Here is a 22,280-nt window from a genome sequence, read left to right on the forward strand (position 1 = left end):
GTTTGAGGCTTTGAAACCAGGATAACAGTGGGTTGGCTTGAAGGGAACTCCATGTTTTGGCTGACTGCGAATAAAAATCACAATTATGGTTAATTTTGGCTGTACTTACTGCAGATTATTGTAGGGCTTACGTCTCCTTGGCCCAAGTGTGCTCACGAAAGTACAAAAGTATAAGAGATGATAAGAAATCAATAAAATTAGGGATGCCCCCTCAAAGAATTTTGTAAGGTTGACATGTGATCTGCATATGATGTCAGCCCTGAATTACAAACTACCATTTAGTTTTTCCTTATCCATAAATTTTACTTTCATTGATTGCAAACAAACCATTCCCATTTCATTCCCTTAAAACTCTGCAAAGTGACTCTTTGTCGATAAGCAATAGAAATAAGGCAATTATACAAGAAAGAGCTGGAAAAGGGCTTTGAAAACTCTAGAACTCGTCGCGCTAGGCGGCGTTTGAGCTCTAAGAATGTTTTTCTGGTTTATCTATGATTCGTGCATACATGAAGTACTACACTGCAACGTGTTCGGTCCGCTTGCTAGATCGCAGGCGCATTTGCATAGTGGACAACATGGCGGACATTTGGATAGAACACTGTTGATGTGCAGTACAAAGCGCGACATACTTAGTTTCTTTAGCTTTGATGCCTCTCCTACGACAGTAATTAACAGAGAGAGTTTCTTGGTCATTTGCGAGGTCATTCGTCTTGGCAAACATCATTGTTTCAATGTTCCCCATACGAAGTATAAGTTATTGATGAAGTCATCATACAAAGAGCTCGAAGCCCAATGCTCTTCTCCAAGCGAAAACATGCTCAGCTATAAGCTACGGTCGTACTCTTACAAAGTGAAGATTTGGTTAACAAGCTGTAAGACATTAGCCGCTATGATGATAGCATTACTTTTATTGGGACTTGTCTCAAGAAGCTTAGGGGACTTTAGTTTATCAAATATGTACTCCTTTCGCGAGAAACCCACAGTATCGTATCCAATGGCTTCTCTTCAACATGGCATCATGTTTGATGCTGGAAGCACTGGCAGTAGAATACACGTATTTTCATTCAGAAAACTACCAGGTCAGACTTGCTCTTTTTGCCACCTGGAAACTCAATGTAACTCTTGCGCTTTTGAACCTCCTATGTAAGGTTACAAATTCTTACTTTTCTCTATTTCTCCTTGCAGATGGTACACTTAGCCTAGCTAATGAAGTCTTCAAACAAGTTAAACCTGGACTCTCAGCATTTGCAAATAACCCTAAAAAGGTAAAATAAGACTAAGGATGAACGTAGTAAAATGCAGAATTGGACGATTGTACCAGGTGCATATGGATCATGCCTTTCGACCCATGGCTACAAAAATTTTCCTCCCCATTCGCTTTCCAGAGCCCTTTAGCTTTTATGGAGCTGTGTGTTTCTTGTAAGAAAATTACTTGTTAATTTTGCTGATTGCTTTATTCATGCATCATATATTCAGAGAAACACACTTTAGATTAATTGGACTGTCAGGCGAGACTCTGCGATTCCCCTGAGCTTCGCTATTCAAATACTCAGCGAATATTGTGTGAAAAGGTACAAGCAATTAGCATAAAGCTTGCTAGTCCAAAATATATTGAAAATTTTCGAAATAAGAAACATAAACGTAAATAAAACTTAATAGTTCACGAAATTTAACAGAACACTTATCAATATGACCCTTGATGTCAATAGACAAAAACAAGGCCAGAAAAGTAGCCTAATCTAGTCATCCAACTGGGTTTATCTGGCAACCCCGAAATCTTTTGCTGGCCCAGCTTGATAACTGAAATTTTTTTGAAATTGCTGCAAAAAGATCCAGGGAGATGACAGGGCTTGAAGGCAGTACGAAGTGCAAACAAGACAAATACACACTCAAATTCCCCTAAGTTACAAATTACATTTATGAGGCCACTTTTGCATAAAAATGGTCGAAACTCTCACAACAAAAAGATACAATATCCAACTTCATGTCAAAATTGTCATTTTAGTCATATCTAAAAGAAATTTGAGGAATTTGGCTAATTACTGCACACTGTCAATTAAGCCGAAAATGCCTATTTTTGCTCTAGAGAAAATGCGTTCCAATGTAACCCAATATAAGTCCAGTATATAATACCTAAGTATAAAATGAAACTTTTTATGAGAGTGCACCAAAAAAATTGAAATGCAAGAAATTAGTTGCGAAAAAACAAAATTCAGTTTTCGCTCGAGACTATTCCGCGATGAAAAATAAATGGACGGTGCTCTCTGATGAAAAGTTTCTAAACTATGTCTAGTTTTTGATTGCCAAGTTTCAGTTCCATCAAATAAATCCTGATACAGATAGAGCATATTTTGTGAGTCTGTGTCTTTGTCTCGAGTTGAATCCAGGCAATTTAGCGCATTCCTTCACCACATTCGCTCATGGTGTTTACATCGTTTACATCAAAAAGAGAAGAAAAACTTTCAAAATCCACGCTTTATTAGGCAAAATAACCATATATGAAGCTCTTTTTTTCCTGCGAAACCAATCACTTGCCGTTCTGGAGACGCCACATAGCAACTGTCACAGAGAACAATGAGGTTCAGCGCTTGGGTCATGACCCGGAGAGCTTTATCGCATTGCAGATTTGTTTGAATGCAGTTTCTGCTAGCAAAATGTGAAACAAAATTTGTTGTTTTTAATCAACAGCTTCAAAGTTAATTTATACTCCGCAGACATAGTAAAGTTCTAAATGAACAGGGAAGGAACAAGAAGATTAAACACACTGTTGTTTTGCGCAAGCAGCGAGTGGCACAGCAGCAATATGTGAAATCGGAGAGTTTCTGATGACAAAACTTTGCCTGGGAATCGTGACTTTGTAAAGGGGATTTGGTCAATATGTGTCAAATTAGCTGCATGGGTCCACTTTGATAGCCATTGTTTTCAAAGCTTGTGTATAAAATATTGGAGCGAAACTTTCCTTTGCAACGCAACTTTGATTTAGAATATCTTGTAAACGAAAAGCACTAAGATGCTCAAATTTTCAGTTTTTCATATTAACCTTATATGCAATCGACTGTTAAAATTTAAAGGCAAGTTGTCTTTTCTTTCCTGCCACCTTAAACGAAGCTCCCAGTCTACAGTATCTGATTGACAATAAGTATAAATTATAAACATCAACTCATTAGACATGAAATGTGTATGCGATGTACTAGTACAAAACAAAGAAAGCGCGTTTGCGGGATCTGTCAAATAACCCAAGTTTGAAGTTAATTCTAGATGGCTTCAAAGATACCAACCTACACGGCGCTTTGCTAGGGAGATGTTATTAAAATCAAGTTTAATCTGTGAAAGTAAGAAAAAATTCTATCGACAAGTTTTATTTGTACAGCCTCAAATGCAACAATTATACTTATAAGTGTCCGTGAAAGTAGAAGTAAACAAAAAGGCAACAAAAAAATAAAACCGCAAATATCTTAAAACCTGACTTTCAGATTTTTTTATAACTTCAAATATGTGGAGGCAAACGTCTTTTTGTCTAAGTTTTGTCTAAGGGGTATGGTTTAAAAATAATTTTCCTCGTATAGTGTGTATTTGCAAAAATCTAAAAGTACATTATCCATTGTTTCGTTGCTATGGTAACTCAAATGACAACAGCTCATTTTCCAAAAATTCAATCCTTACTTGATAAATGGACTTAATCTTAAATTCCAAGCTTTGCGCAAACGGAAACTGTAGCCCTTTAAACATGAGCAGTATATCAACTGGAAAACTGCAGGCAGCTAGCTTCCTTAATGGGCAAAATTCGAAATAGAAATGACTCATCATGACTCACTTGTTGTGTTGTTTACTACTCTACCGAGTTTGAAGCCATCCAGCAGCGATTTCACAGGGGTACTGATTTTTTTCTCCCAAAATATGAATAATAAAAAAAATCAGTAATCCTGTAAAATCGCTGCTGAATGGCTTCAAAATTGGTTGAGAAATAAACAACACAACAATGGAGTCATTGTGAGTCATTTTTATTTAAAAAACACAAATTTAAAGATTACCAATTTTGATCGTTAAAGTGCATATATTAACATTCTATCAATGAGTTTGGGCTGCCTGTGGCTCCCCCTCCCCTCATTGGAATTCCTGGATCAACCACTGATTTGTTGGGACACTTTGATAAAGGTAATATTAACTTTATGCTTTTTTTAAAGGGAGCAAAAACAATATATGATTTACTACAGAAGGCAAAAGATGTCATACCTGTTCATCAGTGGCATGCCACCCCTGTGGCCCTCAAAGCGACAGCAGGTTTGAGACTTCTCCCAGTCAAATCTGCCAAGCATCTTTTACATGAGGTCTGTTGGGACCTACTGTTTATTAGCTATGTACAAAGTAATGTCCATCAGCTTAAGACCAATCATAGCATGCATACTATCCAATTTATTGTGTAAACTGTGTTATTCCTTAGGTATATGAAGTGTTCAGTGCTTCTCCTTTCAATATCCCTGCCCATCAGCCCCACTGTGTGTCAATCATGGATGGATTGGATGAGGGCATCTTTGCTTGGGTCACTGTCAATTTTCTCACAGGTAATCAAATATTTCAAGGTGGCATGCACTATTGTTTTTGCTTATAAAATCTAACATTTTTTTTTCCGTACAGCTATGCAGTTAGGTTTTTTGCAATCTTTATATGAGTTTTTGGGTCTTTGAAAGCCAACACCATAGATTGCAACAGTATAAGGTATTTGGAATAGAAAACCACCTCATTTCTGAATATTTGCAGATTATTGAAAGCACTGATGGTGATAAATCATACTTTTACTCAAAATTTGGAGGGATGACTTTATAATATTGTTGAAAATTAATATATTCTGGGGTTTATCATGATCAATTAGCAACTGTGTTGGGTGAACATGACTGTTTTTAAATTTTGGAGTCTTTTCTTTGTTGGAATGCCAAAAGACAGACACTTGAATTTACTGCAAATTTTACCTCTTTTTAAACATTCACTGTAACTGTAGAAATTTTTGGGGCCTTATCACTTCACTGGATAGGGCCTTGTTAATTTGTTTTCACTTTCTCGAATGTGTCACTTTGCAGACACAGCTTTTCTAATTTGTTTACAATAGGCTTTCTCAGAAGTGTCACTTTACTGTTAGGGTCTCATTGATGTATTTACAGGAGGCTTTCACAAGAGTGTCAACTCATTGATGGGGGCTCTTGATCTTGGAGGGGGATCCACACAAGTCACCTTTCATCCTCTTATAAAGGTATCCAAAAGTTTGACATACAACACTCTGACACTCTTTCTCTACATGCAGTGCAAATATTAAAACTCATGTTTAACAGACATTTGGCCTCCATCTCCACTTCATTGTGTGCCTTTTCTTTTGGCCTAAGTATATTGGCTTTACTCAATAGTTATTAGCCTCATTGTTAAGAACTAAATACAAATAATGACATTAAACGTGGCAATTTCACTGTTTTACTCATGCATGGTGGTTTCTTTGTTCCACAGGCCACGGTGTCTCAGGCTCCTAAAGGTTTCATTCAGTCAGTTGGAGTATTTGGTAGTAAATATATTCTTTATTCTCACAGGTAAGCTGTTGCATGCAATTTACTGATGCAAGAAACCCATAAACATAGTGTGTTACAGTGTGAAGAGGGGAGAAACGACAGAGAGTGTTGGAAAACTTAGGTGGCCCAAATAGGCTAAAAATCAATTGTTTACCAGCCAATCTAGCTTTGATGATTCAATATTGTTATCATGTTGCATGTTGTTTTGTAGCTATCTTGGGCTGGGACTTATGTCAGCAAGAGGCGCTATCATGGCTCAGGGAAACTATATGTTAGACTGTAAGTACCAAAAGAATTTGCAATTATATATTTTTTTAAAACATCAATAAAATGAACACCTTGGTCCCACTAGCTCAGGGAGAGAATGTTAGTCACACGCCTTGTCTTCCTGTAAATCAAGAAGGCACATGGAGCTTCGGAGGCCAAACACACAAAGTCAGGTAAATGTTAAAGAGTATGTTTTTTGTTTAGAATATGGAATTTTGGAATATTAATCAAGTCTGTTGTGTTTTTGTGTAGGGGGCATTCAAGTTATAGCTTCGAATTATGTCTAAATCATGCAAAGAATTTGGTACAGAAAGTTAACAAGAATGGTAATAAATTATTTTTCTTATTTTTTTATTAATTTGAAATCTTGGAAAGTTTCTGCTAATTACACTAAGGACACAGGAAAAAGGCCATGCTGAACAACTTTGACCAATCAGATTCGGCTTGAACACCGTAAACATTTTGAAAAAAAGTTCAGCTAATGAGAAACGCCGGACGTTGTTTATTGTACCTTATAGGTGTAGTCAACCGTGTGAAACACAGGTCCTTGCTGGCTGTATTGGATAGCTCTTTTGGGCAAAATTGCTTTGTCTATTTTTCTTTCACATTACACAGAAATATACCTTAGTTCTGCCGGATAATTCAAGCCTAATCTGATTGGTCAAAGTTGTTCAGCATGGCATGCTTTCTGTGTCCTCACTGTAACTATGTTTTTTAACTGTTTTATCATCAGATGAGATGAATCAGAGGACTTTTTACACATTTTCATATTACTATGACCGTGCTGTCGAGCTAGGCTTGATAGGTAATTATTAGCTCTGGTTGATTTATGACTGCCACAAACATACTAATTGATTTATGTATGCTGAGTTTATTTCTGCTCTTTCCCTTTCAAAGATGAGAAAAATGGAGGAATTATATCTGTGGAAGACTATGTTAAAAAAACGAAAGAAGGTTTGTACAAGATTTTGTGAACCCTTGTTTGTAAGTTTGGCTAGCTATTCCAGCACTAAACCAGGGGCACAGATCTTTGCTTGTCAGTAACAAAGATGCGTTTCTGGAACAACGGTACAGTATTTGCTTGGAAGTACACAGGGGTTGTGCGTAGGGTGTGCGCGTGCACCCCCCCCCCCCCCCCTTGGCTGCCAAAAAGTGGGTGTTCTCACTAGGGCTATTCTGTCTGTATGCCTTACCTAAAGGATCTAAGTTTGACCTTGTTCAAGTAAGGAATTCGTTTTATTGTTTAGGGATGTATGCTGCACGTGAGTATTCGTCTGTGTGTGCCCTCACATGTCAAATTTCATGTTCCCTCTAGTTTGCTCGTCGACCGAGCTAAGATCGAATCCCTTGCTGTGCATGGACGCCACTTACATCATCGCACTACTGATGGACGGGTATGGCTTCAAGCAGGACCGCCAGTTGATTGTAAGTTCTTCATTTTCTTGGTCCCCTCAAACGAGGGGCACGTTATCCCCCGTTTATCGCAATATGGGTCGGATTTATTGGGGACACTCATTAGCTGCTGCTCAGAATCCCTCTTAATTTTTCATCCATTTTCAGGGCCTTATTAAAAAAACAGAAGGCCCTTAACCCTTAGTTAAAATTTGAGGACCTTCGTCAACCCCACTCCCGTTGGTATGACTGCTCCTCATCGGACATTAATAATACTCTGCGCCTTCTACTTATTTTAACATGTGTATCCCTTTACTATCGTTGTAGTTGCGGAAGAAGATAGATGGTGTGGAACTAAGCTGGGCGCTTGGTGCCACTCTCGACATGTTTGATCAGCGTAACAAGAAGACGACCAAGAGCGCGTAGCTTGGGGTACCGCGACGAACCATATCGAAATTTTATGGACCTGTCCCATATGCAATGTAGATATATTTAGCTAGTATTTATGATCATGGCAGCCACTAGGAATACAACAATTTTTAATAATGAGAAAAGTGTTACATCGCCTTGGGAAGAATAAAGACTCACTTTTATGAGAATTTGGTTGAAACGTCAGCTCTTGTGGACATTGATATTTCGCGCACGCCCTAATTCGCCTTTATGTATTTGAATGGTATTTTTGAATTTCAGCGCGTTGGCGCGAATATCTCGACGTTCTGTATTTTACAAACCTTAAAAAAAAAAAAGAAACATCTGTACATCTGTGTGTGAGGGAGGGGGTAGGTAAACATTATCTTTTTTCTTGAATAAAATGTCATGCAACATTTCGCGCTCTGTGCTCTTATTGTATTGTAAGATCTTTGTAAACAGGAGAAGGCTTCAATATCGCCTAGGACAAAGCTCGATGAATTGATTCTGTTTGTTCGAGGCTTATCATACACCTAACCAATATAAACAATCGTATAACTTGTAAGCTTAGTTCTTTACGATAGATTTCTTTCTTTTCATGTTGTTCATTTGTGTGGCCTCCTAGATGTTCGTCTCAGCGCAAGTCGGGTTATTATATTTTCCGCATAACTAATCCCTGTGCATCGCTTGGATTATATCCTCGCATAACTCAAAAGACAAATAATTGCTGCTTGAGACACACAAAATGAGCCCAGATTTGGGACACTTCTTGTGGAAAACAAGCAAGTCGAACAAGCAAGCAAAATGTGCATGAAATATCAATTGTTCTTTTAACAATGACCTTTAAAGGAAACCCCCAAAAGAGACAAGGGCTAATAGTATTCGCATTCTTAAGGTATTAGAAGCGTTAAGTGGAATCACTCTACCATTACAAAATTTTGCCGTTTGAACAAGCTCAAACAGTCCTCAGTTGTAACATCGCTAGGATGGTAGAGCGGGTATTCAGGCGACCCGAGGTGTCTTGTAGCGAGGCTGGCCACCTTGCACGATCCTTATTTTGTATAACTCCTATCACAGAAGTTAAAGAACTAATTAGCACTAGCGATAGGAACTTTTTTATCGAGGGATTTAGTACAGCGTTCCAGGCGAGTGGAAAGTTCGTTTTGAAGATTTTGAATTCTAGCGATAGTTCTAATGAGGAATTGATTTACGCGGAAAATGCGGCTATAGATTATTTGAGAGAGAGGGGTTATCCTTGTCCTATGGTCCTGAAGGCTTGGAACGACAAACGGCTCGCTAAAGCTGATTTGCCGGTTCGCGGAAGCATCAAAGAAAATGGTAAGGACGGTACGGAGCGATGTATCATTCGACTTCTGGAACTGGTCCCTGGGGAAACACTCGCGTCTATCAGTACAACGAGCAAAATGCTGTACCAGGTTGGCGAGTTCATTGGGTCAGTCAGCGGCTCATTGCAGGTCAGGGTAATAACGTATCATTTCCCAAGCTGCTAAGGAGCCTCGTAGTACGAAAAAGCATGAGTTTCACGCTCTCTCTACCCTTCTTGGTACTCGGGTTATTGTTACTGTATTCGGGTTACTGTGCTCGGGTTACTGTTACTGTACTCGGGTTACTGTTACTGAACTCGGGTTACTGTACTCGGGTTACTGTTATTGTACTCGGGTTACTGTTATTGTACTCGGGTTACTGTACTTGGGTTACCGTTACTGTACTCGGGTTACTGTTACTGTACTCGGGTTACTGTCGGAATACTGTGAGAGGGGGACCCTGTGTAATTCTGAAACCTCGAGCATGTGCAGAGGGTTACAGTGTCCACGAGTGAAAGTCAAGCAACAGGGAAGGGTTGTATCTTTATCCTCGTAAATATATCGTCTTCCCATCCCATGCATTTACAAGGTTAAAACACTGTTCAACTACACTCGCATTTCATAACACGTGCATTACTATAACTTTCTACCATTTTCTACGATTCAATAGGGATTCTCACACCTAGCCATAGACGCAAGGTACGACAGATATGATCTAAAGAACTTCCAAGACCTAGAGCCCTACGTCTGTCTCCTCCCAAGTCCTAAAGACAGGGTTGTTGTGCGTGAAATCTTCGCGAGTTTTGCGTCCGAGGTGGTCCCTCTAATGGAGCAATTCCGCTATGGGACACTGCATAACGACATGCGCCCGTCAAACATACTCGGCATCTACAACGAGCAGGAAGACTCATTATCAATAACCGGATTAGTAGACTTTGGAGACATTGCAAGCTCAATGGTTATTAACGAGATTGTCGTTGCTATGGCAGCGTTTATGGAAGGCAACTGCAATATCGAGGTTAGCGGTTACTTATTGGCTGGTTACCAGGCACTATTTCCTGTCCCGGCCGTGGAGTACCGGATGCTGTATCTTCTTGTCGCAGCACGCATGTGTATGCTTTTCGTCATTTCCAGTCAAAATATGCACATAAACAAGAACAACAAGTACCTAAAGGAGGTCACGAGGGATAATCGGGCTCTGATGCTTAGATTTTGGGCGTATTCGAGAGACGATGTCGAGAGAGTCTGGATGAAATGTCGGAACAAATTTATCAAAGTTCTTAGGGACCCACTGTATGATATCTGAGGAATGTCAGGTTGAACGGAAAAGTGCCCTGATCAAGGACTAAAAGTAAAGTTCAAAACGTTGGAACCTTTCGACTTTTCCCTATAATTTTATATATGACGAGTCGGTAACGAACTCCCCAACCCCTAAAAAATGAGCAAACAAGCAATCTTTGGCTAAAAGGCACAGCGAAATACAAGAAAAAACTGGCCGTGGTGCCCCCTCCCCTCCCCTTACGTATTGACGCTGGTTTGTCTCTAGTTCGCCTAAAGTAATTCAATAATTTCTTCCATGCAACTGAGTATTGAAACGAACACCTGCACCAAGAGTATCCACGTGAATACAAGAGTGATGGCAAATTCGCCCCCTTTTTTCCAGTTTTGGTGGCAACAACAAACATAGCAGCTTCCAGTTTTCGACAGAAAACAAGAAAATAAATATATTGAAAAAAAATTTAATTGCCGTCTACAAAACGCTAGTTTGCCATCTAAAAGAAACCCTCAGAGATCAACTCCAGACAAGAAAGACTGTAGAAGTATATAAAAGAAAGGAAGAAGCAAGATAAGACCCCTCTCTACCTCTTTTTTTCCCCTCACATCCTATGGCTCCGACGCCCTGAGTACGACCAGTTAAATCATGTCCTGACTATAATAAATAGCATTCGCTTTGATGGTGGATTAGAGCTGGCTATCTATCCTCGGGATTAGCCTGGCAAGATCGTTCTATTTGTGGAAGTGGCAGCTTATCATGATGACTGCATTGTCTCCGAGCCCTTCCACCGGTAGAAGGGAAATACGAACTTGTGACGGCAAGAGGTCTTGTAAAGTACGAGACAAAAAAACTTCCATCTCCACTTCTCGTCGCCTTAATGCCGACTTGAGGTAAAATATCCTCAATAAGAGCAGATGGGTTGACAAGAAGCCATTTTGTATGGATATCCGCTGCAGTTCTTTAATAAAAGATGGCATCACATCATCCAGGTTAATTTCTGAAGACACTACAAAGAAGAATTATCATATTATTTTCGAAAGATGGCGGTGAAAAGATTGTGCGCTTTAAGCATGCCTAAAGTTTTATTTATTCATGAAAAAGTGCTTGGATTTTTGGCAACTTCATAGCGAGACGTCTCAAACCGGAAATAACTCAACCCTTTATTGTCTTTGCCTCTCTACAAGAGGGGAAGATATGGGGGAGGGGGGAGGCGTTCTTCGAAAGTGTTAAACCACCCAGAAGGGGGCTCCGAAAAAAATGAAAACGGGGCCTCAAAGGGAAGGGGGAATACCAATATTCTATGAGTTCTACTAAATTTCTGGGGGTTGTAAAGGAGGGGGGGGACAAAGGTGTCTTGACTCCACCCCTCCCCCCCTCAGAGTATGAACACGCCCTTAGCGGCTTCCTGTGTGTTATAATCATTATGCGCCTTAGAAACGGGCAGTCTATCAACGGTTCACGGTTTTATGGATCATAATTGATTTATTGTTAAGAATTAGACATATTGGCGGCGAATAGATAATCTTACCTATAGAACAATTCACCACACAACTGGATATAGCGCCAGCCGTTTCATACACGCTCTTGAAGTCCAGTGTGCAGCCACTTTGGAACAACGAGCTTGAGTAATCTGTTGAGTAATCACACGAACTGAGATACAAATGATTTTGAAAGGTGAGTTTTCTGAGGATATTTCGCTTATCCATTCATCATCCCGTGTCTCGAGAGTGCATACTGTCCATTATTCCGAAATAGCGAACCAATCAGAGCGCGCGATATCATTTGATAAACTGCCTCGAAAAAGAATCAAACTCAACAAAAGGGAACAGACACAACAAATTGCATATATTCGATTCATTCAAAACCGGCGTTTGAAAATTACTTACGTTTCCACGTCCGTGGAGCATTCTGGGAACATGCCACTTGCCATTCCACTAGGGCTTCCTTGGGGAGATTTGGCACCACGATGTACGCCATTAGACCATCCACGTCATCTGACGAATCGTCATCAAGAGCTCTCTGCAAGGAAAGAAGAAAAAAGTCTAAATTAAGATACGCTATGAATCAACAAAAGGTTGAAAAAGAATGTTGTACGCCTCTGTAAAACAGAGTAGTTGCGCTGACATTTCAAGCGTTAATCCTTTGTCGGAACAAAAAAAAGACGCTAGAAGGGACTAACGAAGTGCTTACGCTCGAAACGTCAGCGCAACTACTCTGTTTTACAGAGGCGTACAACATTCTTTTTCAACCTTATGTTTGATTCATAGCTTGTCCACACCACGCCTACGCAGACCATCTTATTTCCACAGCTTGCCTGTAGTCTTTCTAGTTATACTATAAAATAAGCTTTATCGAAAGACAACTTTACTACGCCCCAGACCTCCGCGGTTATGACGTAACATCGTTCCATAGCTAAAATTTCTGTTATTTGGTCACTGGTAGAGGATTACTCCACCTAATTGCATTCCCTCCAAAGACGATATACACATCACATAAATTGCTTCACCTTCGCTCTGGTTGCTAGGGACCACGCTTTCCTCGCAACAGGGATATGTTGTGCGCATGTCAGGTAGCAGACGCCGCTGAGCGTGTTACGGAGATTTCCGTGGGCGGAGAAAGCTGATACAATTCTGTCAACGTGCCGTAATGAGAGTGCAGCTTGTGTGGAAACTCCGCCGTCAACTAGCTTCATGCTTGCCGGCCATAAACCGATATTGCCAGACACAAACATCAACGCTCCTGCCTGAAAGAAAGGGTAAGCAGCATGAAATGGAGATATCGGTTGAGGATAATGCGCTGTTGTGGACGTATCACGTTATGGAGGGGAGAAATGTCCAAGATCGGAAAGGAAATACAAAACAACAAAAACAGGCTCTTTCGATTTTGGAAAAATACGCATTTCACGCATTTTGCCTTAAGACCTATTTTTCTTACAGGTCAATAGATGTCAATTGCATAATTGGAATGATCGCGATGAAGTTGTTAAGAAAGAATATTGGATCTGCCCTATTAATTAACTGATAAAAAAACTAATGATAGATTGTATTTCTAGTTTGGCCAATGGCTGTTTTTCCTAAAGGGTAAATTTTACAATTCGCGCATGCGCATTTGATACGACCATGAGGGAGAGTTGGACCTCTACTGAGCATGCTTATGGTGCCACTGACAGCAATCTCATGTATGTTGCACGTTTAGTGTTCAAGGGCGGATCTAGCTTTTCGCTAAAGGGGGGTTTGGCTCAGTGACAAAGGGGGAGGGGGTAATTTTTTTCTGTTACGTATGGCTTTCTGGCAGCCCAAAGGGGGGTTAAAACCCCTAAACCCTCCCCCTAGATCCGCTACTAGTGTTTTCAGGTCACACCAAGGAATGCATGTTTCCTACCTTGACAGCTTGACTGTAGGGGCCGATATTGGCTGGGGCCCAGTAGGAAATGCTCTGGACGTGCATTGCTTCTCGAACTGGGATACAGTCGAAGTCATCATTGTCAAAGTCCTTCGCTGACGGCTGGTTGTAGACTAGACAGTCCATTTTGAGTAGGATATCTTCGTTAAGATCGAGTTCCACGCACGCCCTATCATAGGTACATTTCATTAATAAAACTTCTACAATGCACCTATCAAGTAATGATGAAAGTGCACCTACCATGCAAAGATGTTGATGAAAATGCACCTATCATGTGATGATGTTGATGAAAATACACCAATCAAGTGATGATGTTGATAAATATGCACCTATCATGCAAAGATGTTGATGACAATGCACCTATCATGTGATGGCGTTGATGAAAATGCACCTATCTTGTGATGATGTTGATAGATATGCACCTATCACGTAATGATGTTGATAAATATGCACCTATCATGCGATTATGTTGATAACAAATGCACCTATCATGTACTGATTATGTTGAAAATGCATCTATCATGTGATGATATTGATTACAATGCACCCATCATGTAATAATGTTGATAAATATGCACCTATCATGTGATGATGTTGATGACAATGCACCTATCATGTAATGATGTTGATGACATTAGCCAAGCTATAGATGATAAAGAGGATAAGAACGCTGCTAATGATAATGACGTCAACAATATCATGTGAAATGTTATAGATGTAGTAATGACGTCTATATGGTGGAATTGCACTGATTTGCTCACCTTGCAGGTGGGTTAAGTGGGAAAAATTTCTTGTACACAGAGTTTACTTTTCCAAAATGCTTCATGTCTTTTATAAACAGGTTTACAATGATTACATCTTCCAGGGACGCGTCGAGACGGCAAACCTCCTCTAAGACAAACGAGAACAAAAAAGGTCCCCAGCAGTATAAGAGCTTTGTTTACGTGATTTTAATTATGTTCACTCTCACCAACGATTTCCAGCAGCTAAATCACATTCTGGCTTCCGTTATTCAAAATCCTTGAACCGTTTTCATTATCCAGTAATGAAATGGTCTTTAATCACCCGACCTCACAGCAAGACCAATAAAAAAAACACCAAATGTCATTCTGTTAGTTTAAATGACAGAAGCAGGGATGTGGTTTGGCAGCAAGATAATTATTGACAAGATTTCACAGAATAATGAAAATTACAGTAAGTGTCACTAGAAAAACGTAATAAGAGTGATACTGATTTCATGATTTTATTGATCATGATTTTATGAAACTGATAACTTACCTGCAAGTTTGTTCATGGCCGTAGCGGTCACCTCCTCAACTGATGAACCGGGTGAGGCATATGCGCACACCTCTGAGATCCACATAAAGCCATCAGTCTTCAAAGCTGCCTTGTTATTGGACCCTAGAGCACACGGGAAAGACACGTGACAAGGGCAAACATGGGAACACCTGGGCAAGGAGACAAATGACAAGAGAGAACATGTGAACACACGGGCAGGGAGACACATGTCAAGGGCAAACATGGTAACACATTGGCAAGGAGACACTTGGCAAGAGCAAACATGTGAACACATGGGCAAGGAGACACATGACTAGGGCAAACATGTGAACACACGGACAAGGATACACATGACAAGAGCGAACATGTGAACACATAGACAAGGAGACACATGACAAGAGAGAACATGTGAACACATGGACAAGGAGACACATGGCAAGAGAGAACATGTAAACACATGGGCATGGAGACACATGACAAGAGCGAACATGTGAACACATGGGCAAGGAGACACATGACTAGGGCAAACATGTGAGCACATGGACAAGGAGACACACGACAAGAGCGAACATATAAACACATGGACAAGGAGACACATGGCAAGAGAGAACATGTGAACACATGGACAAGGAGACACATGACAAGAGCGAACATGTGAACACATGGGCAAGGAGACACATGACAAGAGCAAACATGTGAGCACATGGGCAAGGAGACACATGACAAGGGCAAACATGTGAACACATGGACAAGGAGACACATGACAAGAGCGAACATGTGAACACATGGGCAAGGAGACACATGACAAGGGCAAACATGTGAACACATGGGCAAGGAGACACATGACAAGAGCGAACATGTGAACACATGGACAAGGAGACACATGACTAGGGCGAACATGTGAACACATGGGCAAGGAGACACATGACAAGAGTGAACATGTGAACACATGGGCAAGGAGACACATGACTAGGGCAAACATGTGAACACATGGGCAAGGAGACACATGACTAGGGCAAACATGTGAACACATTGACAAGGAGACACATGACAAGAGCGAACATGTGAACACATGGACAAGGAGACACATGACAAGAGCGAACATGTGAACACATGGACAAGGAGACACATGACAAGAGCAAACATGTGAACACATGGGCAAGGAGACACATGACAAGAGCAAACATGTGAACACATGGACAAGGAGACACATGACTGGGGCAAACATGTGAACACATGGACAAGGAGACACATGACAAGAGCGAACATGTGAACACATGGGCAAGGAGACACATGACAAGGGCAAACATGTGAACACATGGGCAAGGAGACACATGACAAGAGCGAACATGTGAACACATGGGCAAGGAGGCGCACGACAAGGGCAAACATGGTAACACAATGGCAAGGAGACACATGGCAACAGCGAACATATGAACACATGAAAAGGAGACAAATGGCAAAGAGAGAACATGTGAACACATGGGCAAGGAGACAGATGGCAAGATAGAACATGTAAAAAACATGCCCCACAAGAAAAAACATGATAAGAGACATGTAAACACATAAGCAAAAAGACATAAGAACGAACACTTTAACACACAGGTGAAAACATAATCAGTGTAGTCAGAAAAACACATGGTAAAGTTACCTCACGCTTAGTTACTATTTGGATTTTCAAAATTTACGATCTCAGTACCCACCTTTGCACTCAAGGAATCCACAAGAAAATGTAATAATGGGTAGCTCAGGCTGGTCTGTGTTAGATGAAACCTGGCGATCAGCATGAGCAGTGTAGATTAATCAAATGTGACATAAATTTGAATGCTGCATTAATTTAGAATTACTTTAAACCACTTCTGTATAATAGTAGTTTGAAAAAATACACTTAGGTTGAGCCCCTAGGTTGACAGGGGCTAAAAGAGACATATATAACACAGTTGTGCACTCCTAATAATGGGCTCACTGCATACTACATATATCATATTTGTGTGCTTTTAGTGATGGGTTCCCTTAAAGTACCTTTATCGCAGTTATACGCTCCAATTGATGGGATGGCTCAAAGGACATATATCACAGTTGTTTGCTCCTAGTGATAGACTAACTCAAAAAACCTATACTGTAATATTATCACTTTCAGCACAGTTTTTGGCTCACCTTTGTTGCTTGTTCATGTGTGCTTTCTTCGGGTACATTCTCAATGTCATCACAGCAGAAATAACAAGTCTGCTCTTTGCAGTTTTTGATCAAACTTAAACTCTAAAATGCACAAATATTGCAAGTGTATCCTAAATTAGTTGATGATGTATAAAGAGCTCAGTCTTCCAAAACAATGCTCAAAAAGGATTAATAGAATAATGTTCCCAAGACGCCCTTCCAAACAAACATCGATTGCAATAAAAGTATAATATCACTATTATATTACCATTTGTTTGTCTTCAAGGTGCATGGCTTTCAGTCGCAGGAAACCAACCTCGGCAAAGGCATCATCTGAATGGATGACAACCTCAGACTCATCACTAAAGACAAGATTTTTAGTAACTTTCTACTTATTGGTTTGGAATATTTTTAATAATTTATCTCTTAAAATATACTCACATGATGATACGTTTCTTGAATAATGGACAATCCAGAGTAAAGGACTCAAACTCTCCTCCCTCACCACAGATATTCATTCCAATTTCATTATTCTTAAATAAATAAAGGGTAAAAACAACGAATAAAGCAGATAACAGATTGAAGGGTATTGACTACCAATTAAAAGTAAGCGCAAGGGTACTTGTTTTCAGTCACACATGTCTTGTGTTTTTGTTTCTGACTTGCGACTGGATTTTGGTGACATAAGCCATATGCAAATATGGCAGCTGTTAGACTGCTACAGTATCAAGAAAGCAGACAAGAGATACATATGTACATAAGCACTATATCAACAACAACGCAAAGCTAAGAAACAATTCAAACTTTATTAAACTGCTGGCTTTGTGTTTATTTGTATTTTTTGTTGACAGTAGCTAAGAAGGCGATCTACTTTGATGTTGTTTTGGTTGTGATCAATCTAAAGCTGTGACAGATGCAGAATTGGAAGAATTCCAAAGTTATGATTGACGTCCACCAAAACACAGTTGTGACTCGTAAACGAAAGGCGCAGGGTGCATGTGTAACTAAAAACATGTGTAATTGTTTATAATTACAGTGAAGTTCTTATTAAGGGAGGCACCTTTTATAATCTGTTCTATCTCTAAACAAAGCACAAAAAATGTGGCTAATAATTGTTGAGGCGATAGTTCTGTCAGTTTTTGTTACTTCCTTCCTAAGGCACAGACCTTATTGTTGTGAGTCTATGAAGTGCAACATGTCTATGAGGTGCTTATTCATATTGTTCCTTTTAGGTGAGATGCTTATTTGGTGATGAAGTTATTCAAGCAACTGTGGTATTAGTAGTCTTGACATACACTATATTTTAGACTATATTAGACTTTTTTACACTATATATTATAAGTAATGACACACTATATTTTTAGTCAGTTTGGTCCATTGTTAAATACAACTCAATTCAATATTTACTTACAAGCTTACAAACAGTTGGAAATAACTGCTCCATTGTCAAACCAAGATGCTTTCTTGGAGACAGACCTTAAACACACAATACAGACGTCCCATTTATATTGGAACTGGGTTTGAAAAGCTACTGTACATGAGACAAACATCAATCAATACTATTGAGCATATGGTACATAATATATAAGATCAGGGGCATACATAGGGGGTGCGCAGGATGTGGTATATAGCATTCAACAAGATTAAGCAACCTGGTCCTTACCCATGACAGCCACCTTAATGATGATGGCAACAAGTCCACTAGAAAGCATCTCTGTATAGAGTTCTTTTTGGTCTCTTCTCCAAAGGTAACTTAAAGAGGCAATGCCAAGACGTGTGCACCTGTCACACAAGACAAAATATACACTCACTGCCAGATAATTCACTTTTTTTCTCAAAATTAAAAAAATGTAATATATATACCCTATTTGTGGAGTTTTCTAAATTATGCAGTTCAGAAAGGGTAATAGAAACTTTGCGAACCTATTTCTAAAAACAGTCAGCCAATCAAATCAGGTCATTCAGCCTTTCTTAGGCTTGAACTTTCAACTTTGCAACCCAAACACAATTGACATCCAATTAATGTTTGATTTAAAACAGGTTTCCTTAATTACACAAGATTTATTTTTAAGCCTGGTTCTTACACACAGCCAGAGCCTGGGCTACCTGTGTTGTATGCTCCTAGAGATGAGCCACCTGTGTTGTAAGATTCTAGAGATGGGCTACCTGTGTTGTATGCTCCTAGCGAGGGGCTATCTGTGCTGTATGCTCCTAGAGATGGGCCACCTGTGTTGTATGATTCTAGTGATGGGCTACCTGTGTTCTAGACTCCTAGTCATGGGATACCTGTGTTGTACACTTCCAGTGATGGGTGACATGAATTGTACTCTCCTAGAGATGGGTTACTTGTGTTGTATGCACTTAGTGATGGGCTCCTGGCAGTCAAATGGAAATTTGTGTATATCATTCTTAATAAGCAGTTCTGACAATATCTTTTTATAGATAAAACCTTTGGGAGGGGGGAGGGATTTTGTTGATATGGCGGAAGTCATATGCCTCAATAGTTGGAGACCAAAGATATTCACATAACACAAAACTTGAAATAACATATGTATAATCATTCTACTCACACATGCTCAACACGAACTCGTTGATAATCAGATAGGATGGCTCCAACTGCAATAGCATCAAACTCCATCTTTTCCTTAAAATAGAAATATCATCTGTTTTTGTTAATAATGATGCATAATTTTCCTGTTTCATACCAATGTTTATACCATGCTTTACCTGAATGGACTTCAGCAGCTCAAATAAATCTTCAACTTCATCATCTTTGTTAATTTTATAGTTCTTTCCAAGCTCAACAGAAGAACCCGAGATAATTCGCTGATAGAGGGGTAGTTCCATAGCTTCAGCATAAAGGTTGATAGCATTGTGACCAACACTTTGAAACATGTAGCTGTCCAGCTCATCTATTGAGACAATACAATAGCAAGAGTTGTATCAAAGCCCTTCCATTTACACAATAACAAATCCAGCTAATGATACTACATACATAGTCATACCAGTTCCAACTTTGATTTGTGATATTTTTTTGACAGTGTCAAATAACAAAAAGTCCTCAACACTTTGGTAGATCATCCATCTGTCATTGAGATGCAATTATGTGCAAGTGCATGCGCAATAACGCGAAGGTGCATTTGGAATTAGCTATTGCAAAAATAAAACTTGCAGGAGATAATTCAATCTTTTATTAGATATATAGTTTGTACATGTAGCGAAAATTTCGGTGCGACAGTATTTTTTTTCCGCGGACACGTCGTTTACCTTTACCAAGACCTTTTAGTTTTTTAAAAAAAACTGAAAACGTCATAACTTGGATAGAAACTACAGTATAAGAATTGCTAAACTTTGTGGCTAGGATCCAACTTTTACTTCAAAAACAACTCGACTGATTAAAATTTGGTCATAAACCGGGAGATTTAAGGTAAAACCGGGAGACAGGGAGATTTGATAAAAAAACGGGAGTCTCCCGGTAAAACCGGGAGAGTTGGCAGGTATGCATAGTTGTCAATAATAACATTGTTGTGTTATTAATAATTGATAAGCATTACTAAGCACTGACGATTGTTATGGCTAGGGCTGATGGGGATGGGGATAAAGTTGATGGCAATGATAAAAAATGATGATGTAATGATGAAAATGATGATGAGTGACAGGTGATAATACTGGCAGTGGTGGGGATACCTGTCAACTCTCACGCAGTAGGTGGGAGTCTCAAGATTTTGGTACCCTTCTCCCTCTCTCCCACGTGGAGCTCCAAATCTCCGCTTTTTTTGCAATTTTTCTTGATTCCGAAAAATTAATCTACGGAAAATCGACATTTTGCCTTTTTTCTATTGAAATGATTATAACAATAATTCCCTTGTATAGCACAATTAATCTAACTAACACCCTCGTGAGATCTATAAGTGGATTTCTGCAGGAGAGCTCTCCGTACCGCAAATGCCTGCGACAGCATACCCACCCCTCTCCCCCAAAAATGAATATACCCCACCCCTGCCTACCAAAAAATTATCAAGCCTAATTTTTATGATATTTTCTCTGATTTTTCATTATAGTCTTTTCTCATACAATGGATTATCATCTTCCAATGAAATCATATTAAATAAAATTGGATTGGCATCTCTGGGTGAGGGTGAGAGTGATGACGGTGAGTGTGCTTATTACAATGATAATGATATTATGATGAAATTCTTATGATAATGATAATAGCTGTATTTAATTATAATAATAAAATATGGCCTACCTTTTTTCTCTGGTTTTAGATTGGCGAGTGCAACAATCTCATGGCCATTTCTCACGCATTCCATCATGTTGTAACAGCTATCCTTCCCACCACTAGAAAAAAAAACAATAAGAAGATTATTTCTCTTAGTTACTTAAGGTGGCACGCCGAGGTTGTTTTGGCTAAACAGCTTATATACTATGTTCCCTACAGGAGACTTTAGTTTTCAAATTATCTTAACAAAAATACTCTCGAATTGACCATCTCGAATTTATTCTTGTGCAACACTGGTCCTCTTGCCCCTCTCACACAAGTTGCCTTAGGGTTTTGAATTAGCAGGGGGCGTAAATTCGGGGATGGATCTTTGTAGGCAAGAGTGCATTTATTTTTTCAAAGATTGCGAGGACAATTTTGGCGTAAAATAAAGATTCATCAATCGCGAAATTTGACAGGTCAGTTTTAAGCCAAAAATTCGTGTGCTTCAAGCTGGAGTATTGTTAGGTGTTACTGTGGATTTAGAAAAAATTCATTGCGCAGATTTCGATATTTTTATTTTAATATAAAAAAAAGCTTCCATTTACCTTGCATGAAAAAAAAAATTTGATTTCAAACAAGTGTGAATCTTGCGGGATCTGACAAAGCATAGATGTATTAATAAAATCTGAAAAATTCACGAAAATCGAGCCGAAAATGAGTATAATATAGGGACCTTAGTAAAAGCTGTTTAGCCAAAACAACCTCGACGCGTATATAATCTTTACCATCATTATGCTATTTCTTATGATTTTCTGGAGTAGCACACCGCGAATGCGCCTCCGAAGTTTTTCGACTCGAGCTGTGGTATACCTCGCATTTCCTTCTTCTTATCGAACTCACCTGATTAGTGCAACCACCCTCATGTTAACTCTAAATTACCGATTCCTTTCAAAAACACTTTTTCACGTTTCGTCCACCATGTTTGTTTCTGTGCCCACAGCTAATCAATTCAGCGGTTT

At 39.4% G+C, this 22,280-nt stretch overlaps 3 protein-coding genes across 4 annotated transcripts; 2 read left to right on the plus strand and 1 right to left on the minus strand.

Annotated features, from left to right (window-relative positions):
• The first annotated feature begins 540 nt into the window (after positions 1–540).
• On the plus strand, positions 541–8,035 carry LOC116604452 (nucleoside diphosphate phosphatase ENTPD5). Its single transcript, XM_032366834.2, has 13 exons — positions 541–1,079; positions 1,186–1,265; positions 4,185–4,328; positions 4,442–4,562; positions 5,157–5,245; positions 5,494–5,573; positions 5,764–5,831; positions 5,905–5,992; positions 6,072–6,145; positions 6,553–6,624; positions 6,717–6,773; positions 7,135–7,244; positions 7,539–8,035. Exons 1-13 carry the CDS (start codon positions 605–607, stop codon positions 7,635–7,637), a joined length of 1,557 nt encoding a protein of 518 aa, XP_032222725.2. The 5' UTR covers positions 541–604; the 3' UTR covers positions 7,638–8,035.
• Positions 8,036–8,538: 503 nt separating this feature from the next.
• LOC5521766 (hydroxylysine kinase) lies at positions 8,539–11,204 on the plus strand. Its single transcript, XM_001641392.3, has 2 exons — positions 8,539–9,094; positions 9,615–11,204. Exons 1-2 carry the CDS (start codon positions 8,606–8,608, stop codon positions 10,248–10,250), a joined length of 1,125 nt encoding a protein of 374 aa, XP_001641442.2. The 5' UTR covers positions 8,539–8,605; the 3' UTR covers positions 10,251–11,204.
• On the minus strand, positions 10,668–22,280 carry LOC5521664 (diphthine--ammonia ligase). 2 transcript variants are annotated; one of them, XM_048724196.1, is made up of 17 exons: positions 22,162–22,280; positions 21,307–21,398; positions 19,785–19,969; positions 19,628–19,701; positions 18,721–18,839; positions 18,469–18,533; positions 17,499–17,590; positions 17,326–17,419; positions 17,058–17,159; positions 16,604–16,673; positions 14,901–15,023; positions 14,384–14,513; positions 13,602–13,791; positions 12,727–12,963; positions 12,107–12,239; positions 11,749–11,850; positions 10,668–11,226 (listed from the first exon to the last, which is right to left on the minus strand). In XM_048724196.1, the coding sequence occupies exons 1-17, from the start codon at positions 22,182–22,184 to the stop codon at positions 10,952–10,954; spliced, it is 2,106 nt and encodes a 701-aa protein (XP_048580153.1). In that variant the 5' UTR covers positions 22,185–22,280; the 3' UTR covers positions 10,668–10,951. The 2 variants fall into 2 exon arrangements, with proteins under 2 accessions (XP_048580153.1, XP_048580154.1); XM_048724197.1 differs by lacking the exons at positions 19,628–19,701; positions 19,785–19,969; positions 21,307–21,398; positions 22,162–22,280 and adding an exon at positions 19,344–19,429.

The sequence above is a fragment of the Nematostella vectensis genome, chromosome 2 (assembly GCF_932526225.1).
Source record: "Nematostella vectensis chromosome 2, jaNemVect1.1, whole genome shotgun sequence".
NCBI lineage: Eukaryota > Metazoa > Cnidaria > Anthozoa > Actiniaria > Edwardsiidae > Nematostella > Nematostella vectensis.

What these genes read in the sequence shown, in the direction of transcription:
- LOC116604452 (XM_032366834.2), top strand. Translation starts at nt 605, where the DNA reads ATGTGCAGTACAAAGCGCGACATACTTAGTTTCTTTAGCTTTGATGCC. An exon ending in CACTGTCAATTTTCTCACAG is followed by an intron (nt 4,563 to 5,156) that starts GTAATCAAATAT and finishes ATGTATTTACAG; the next exon opens with GAGGCTTTCACAAGAGTGTC. An exon ending in ACAGAAAGTTAACAAGAATG is followed by an intron (nt 6,146 to 6,552) that starts GTAATAAATTAT and finishes TTTTATCATCAG; the next exon opens with ATGAGATGAATCAGAGGACT.
- LOC5521766 (XM_001641392.3), top strand. Translation starts at nt 8,606, where the DNA reads ATGGTAGAGCGGGTATTCAGGCGACCCGAGGTGTCTTGTAGCGAGGCT. An exon ending in CAGTCAGCGGCTCATTGCAG is followed by an intron (nt 9,095 to 9,614) that starts GTCAGGGTAATA and finishes ACGATTCAATAG; the next exon opens with GGATTCTCACACCTAGCCAT.
- LOC5521664 (XM_048724196.1), bottom strand. Translation starts at nt 22,184, where the DNA reads ATGAGGGTGGTTGCACTAATCAG. An exon ending in ACCTTGAAGACAAACAAATG is followed by an intron (nt 17,160 to 17,325) that starts GTAATATAATAG and finishes TGTGCATTTTAG; the next exon opens with AGTTTAAGTTTGATCAAAAA. An exon ending in CCTACAGTCAAGCTGTCAAG is followed by an intron (nt 12,964 to 13,601) that starts GTAGGAAACATG and finishes CCTTTCTTTCAG; the next exon opens with GCAGGAGCGTTGATGTTTGT.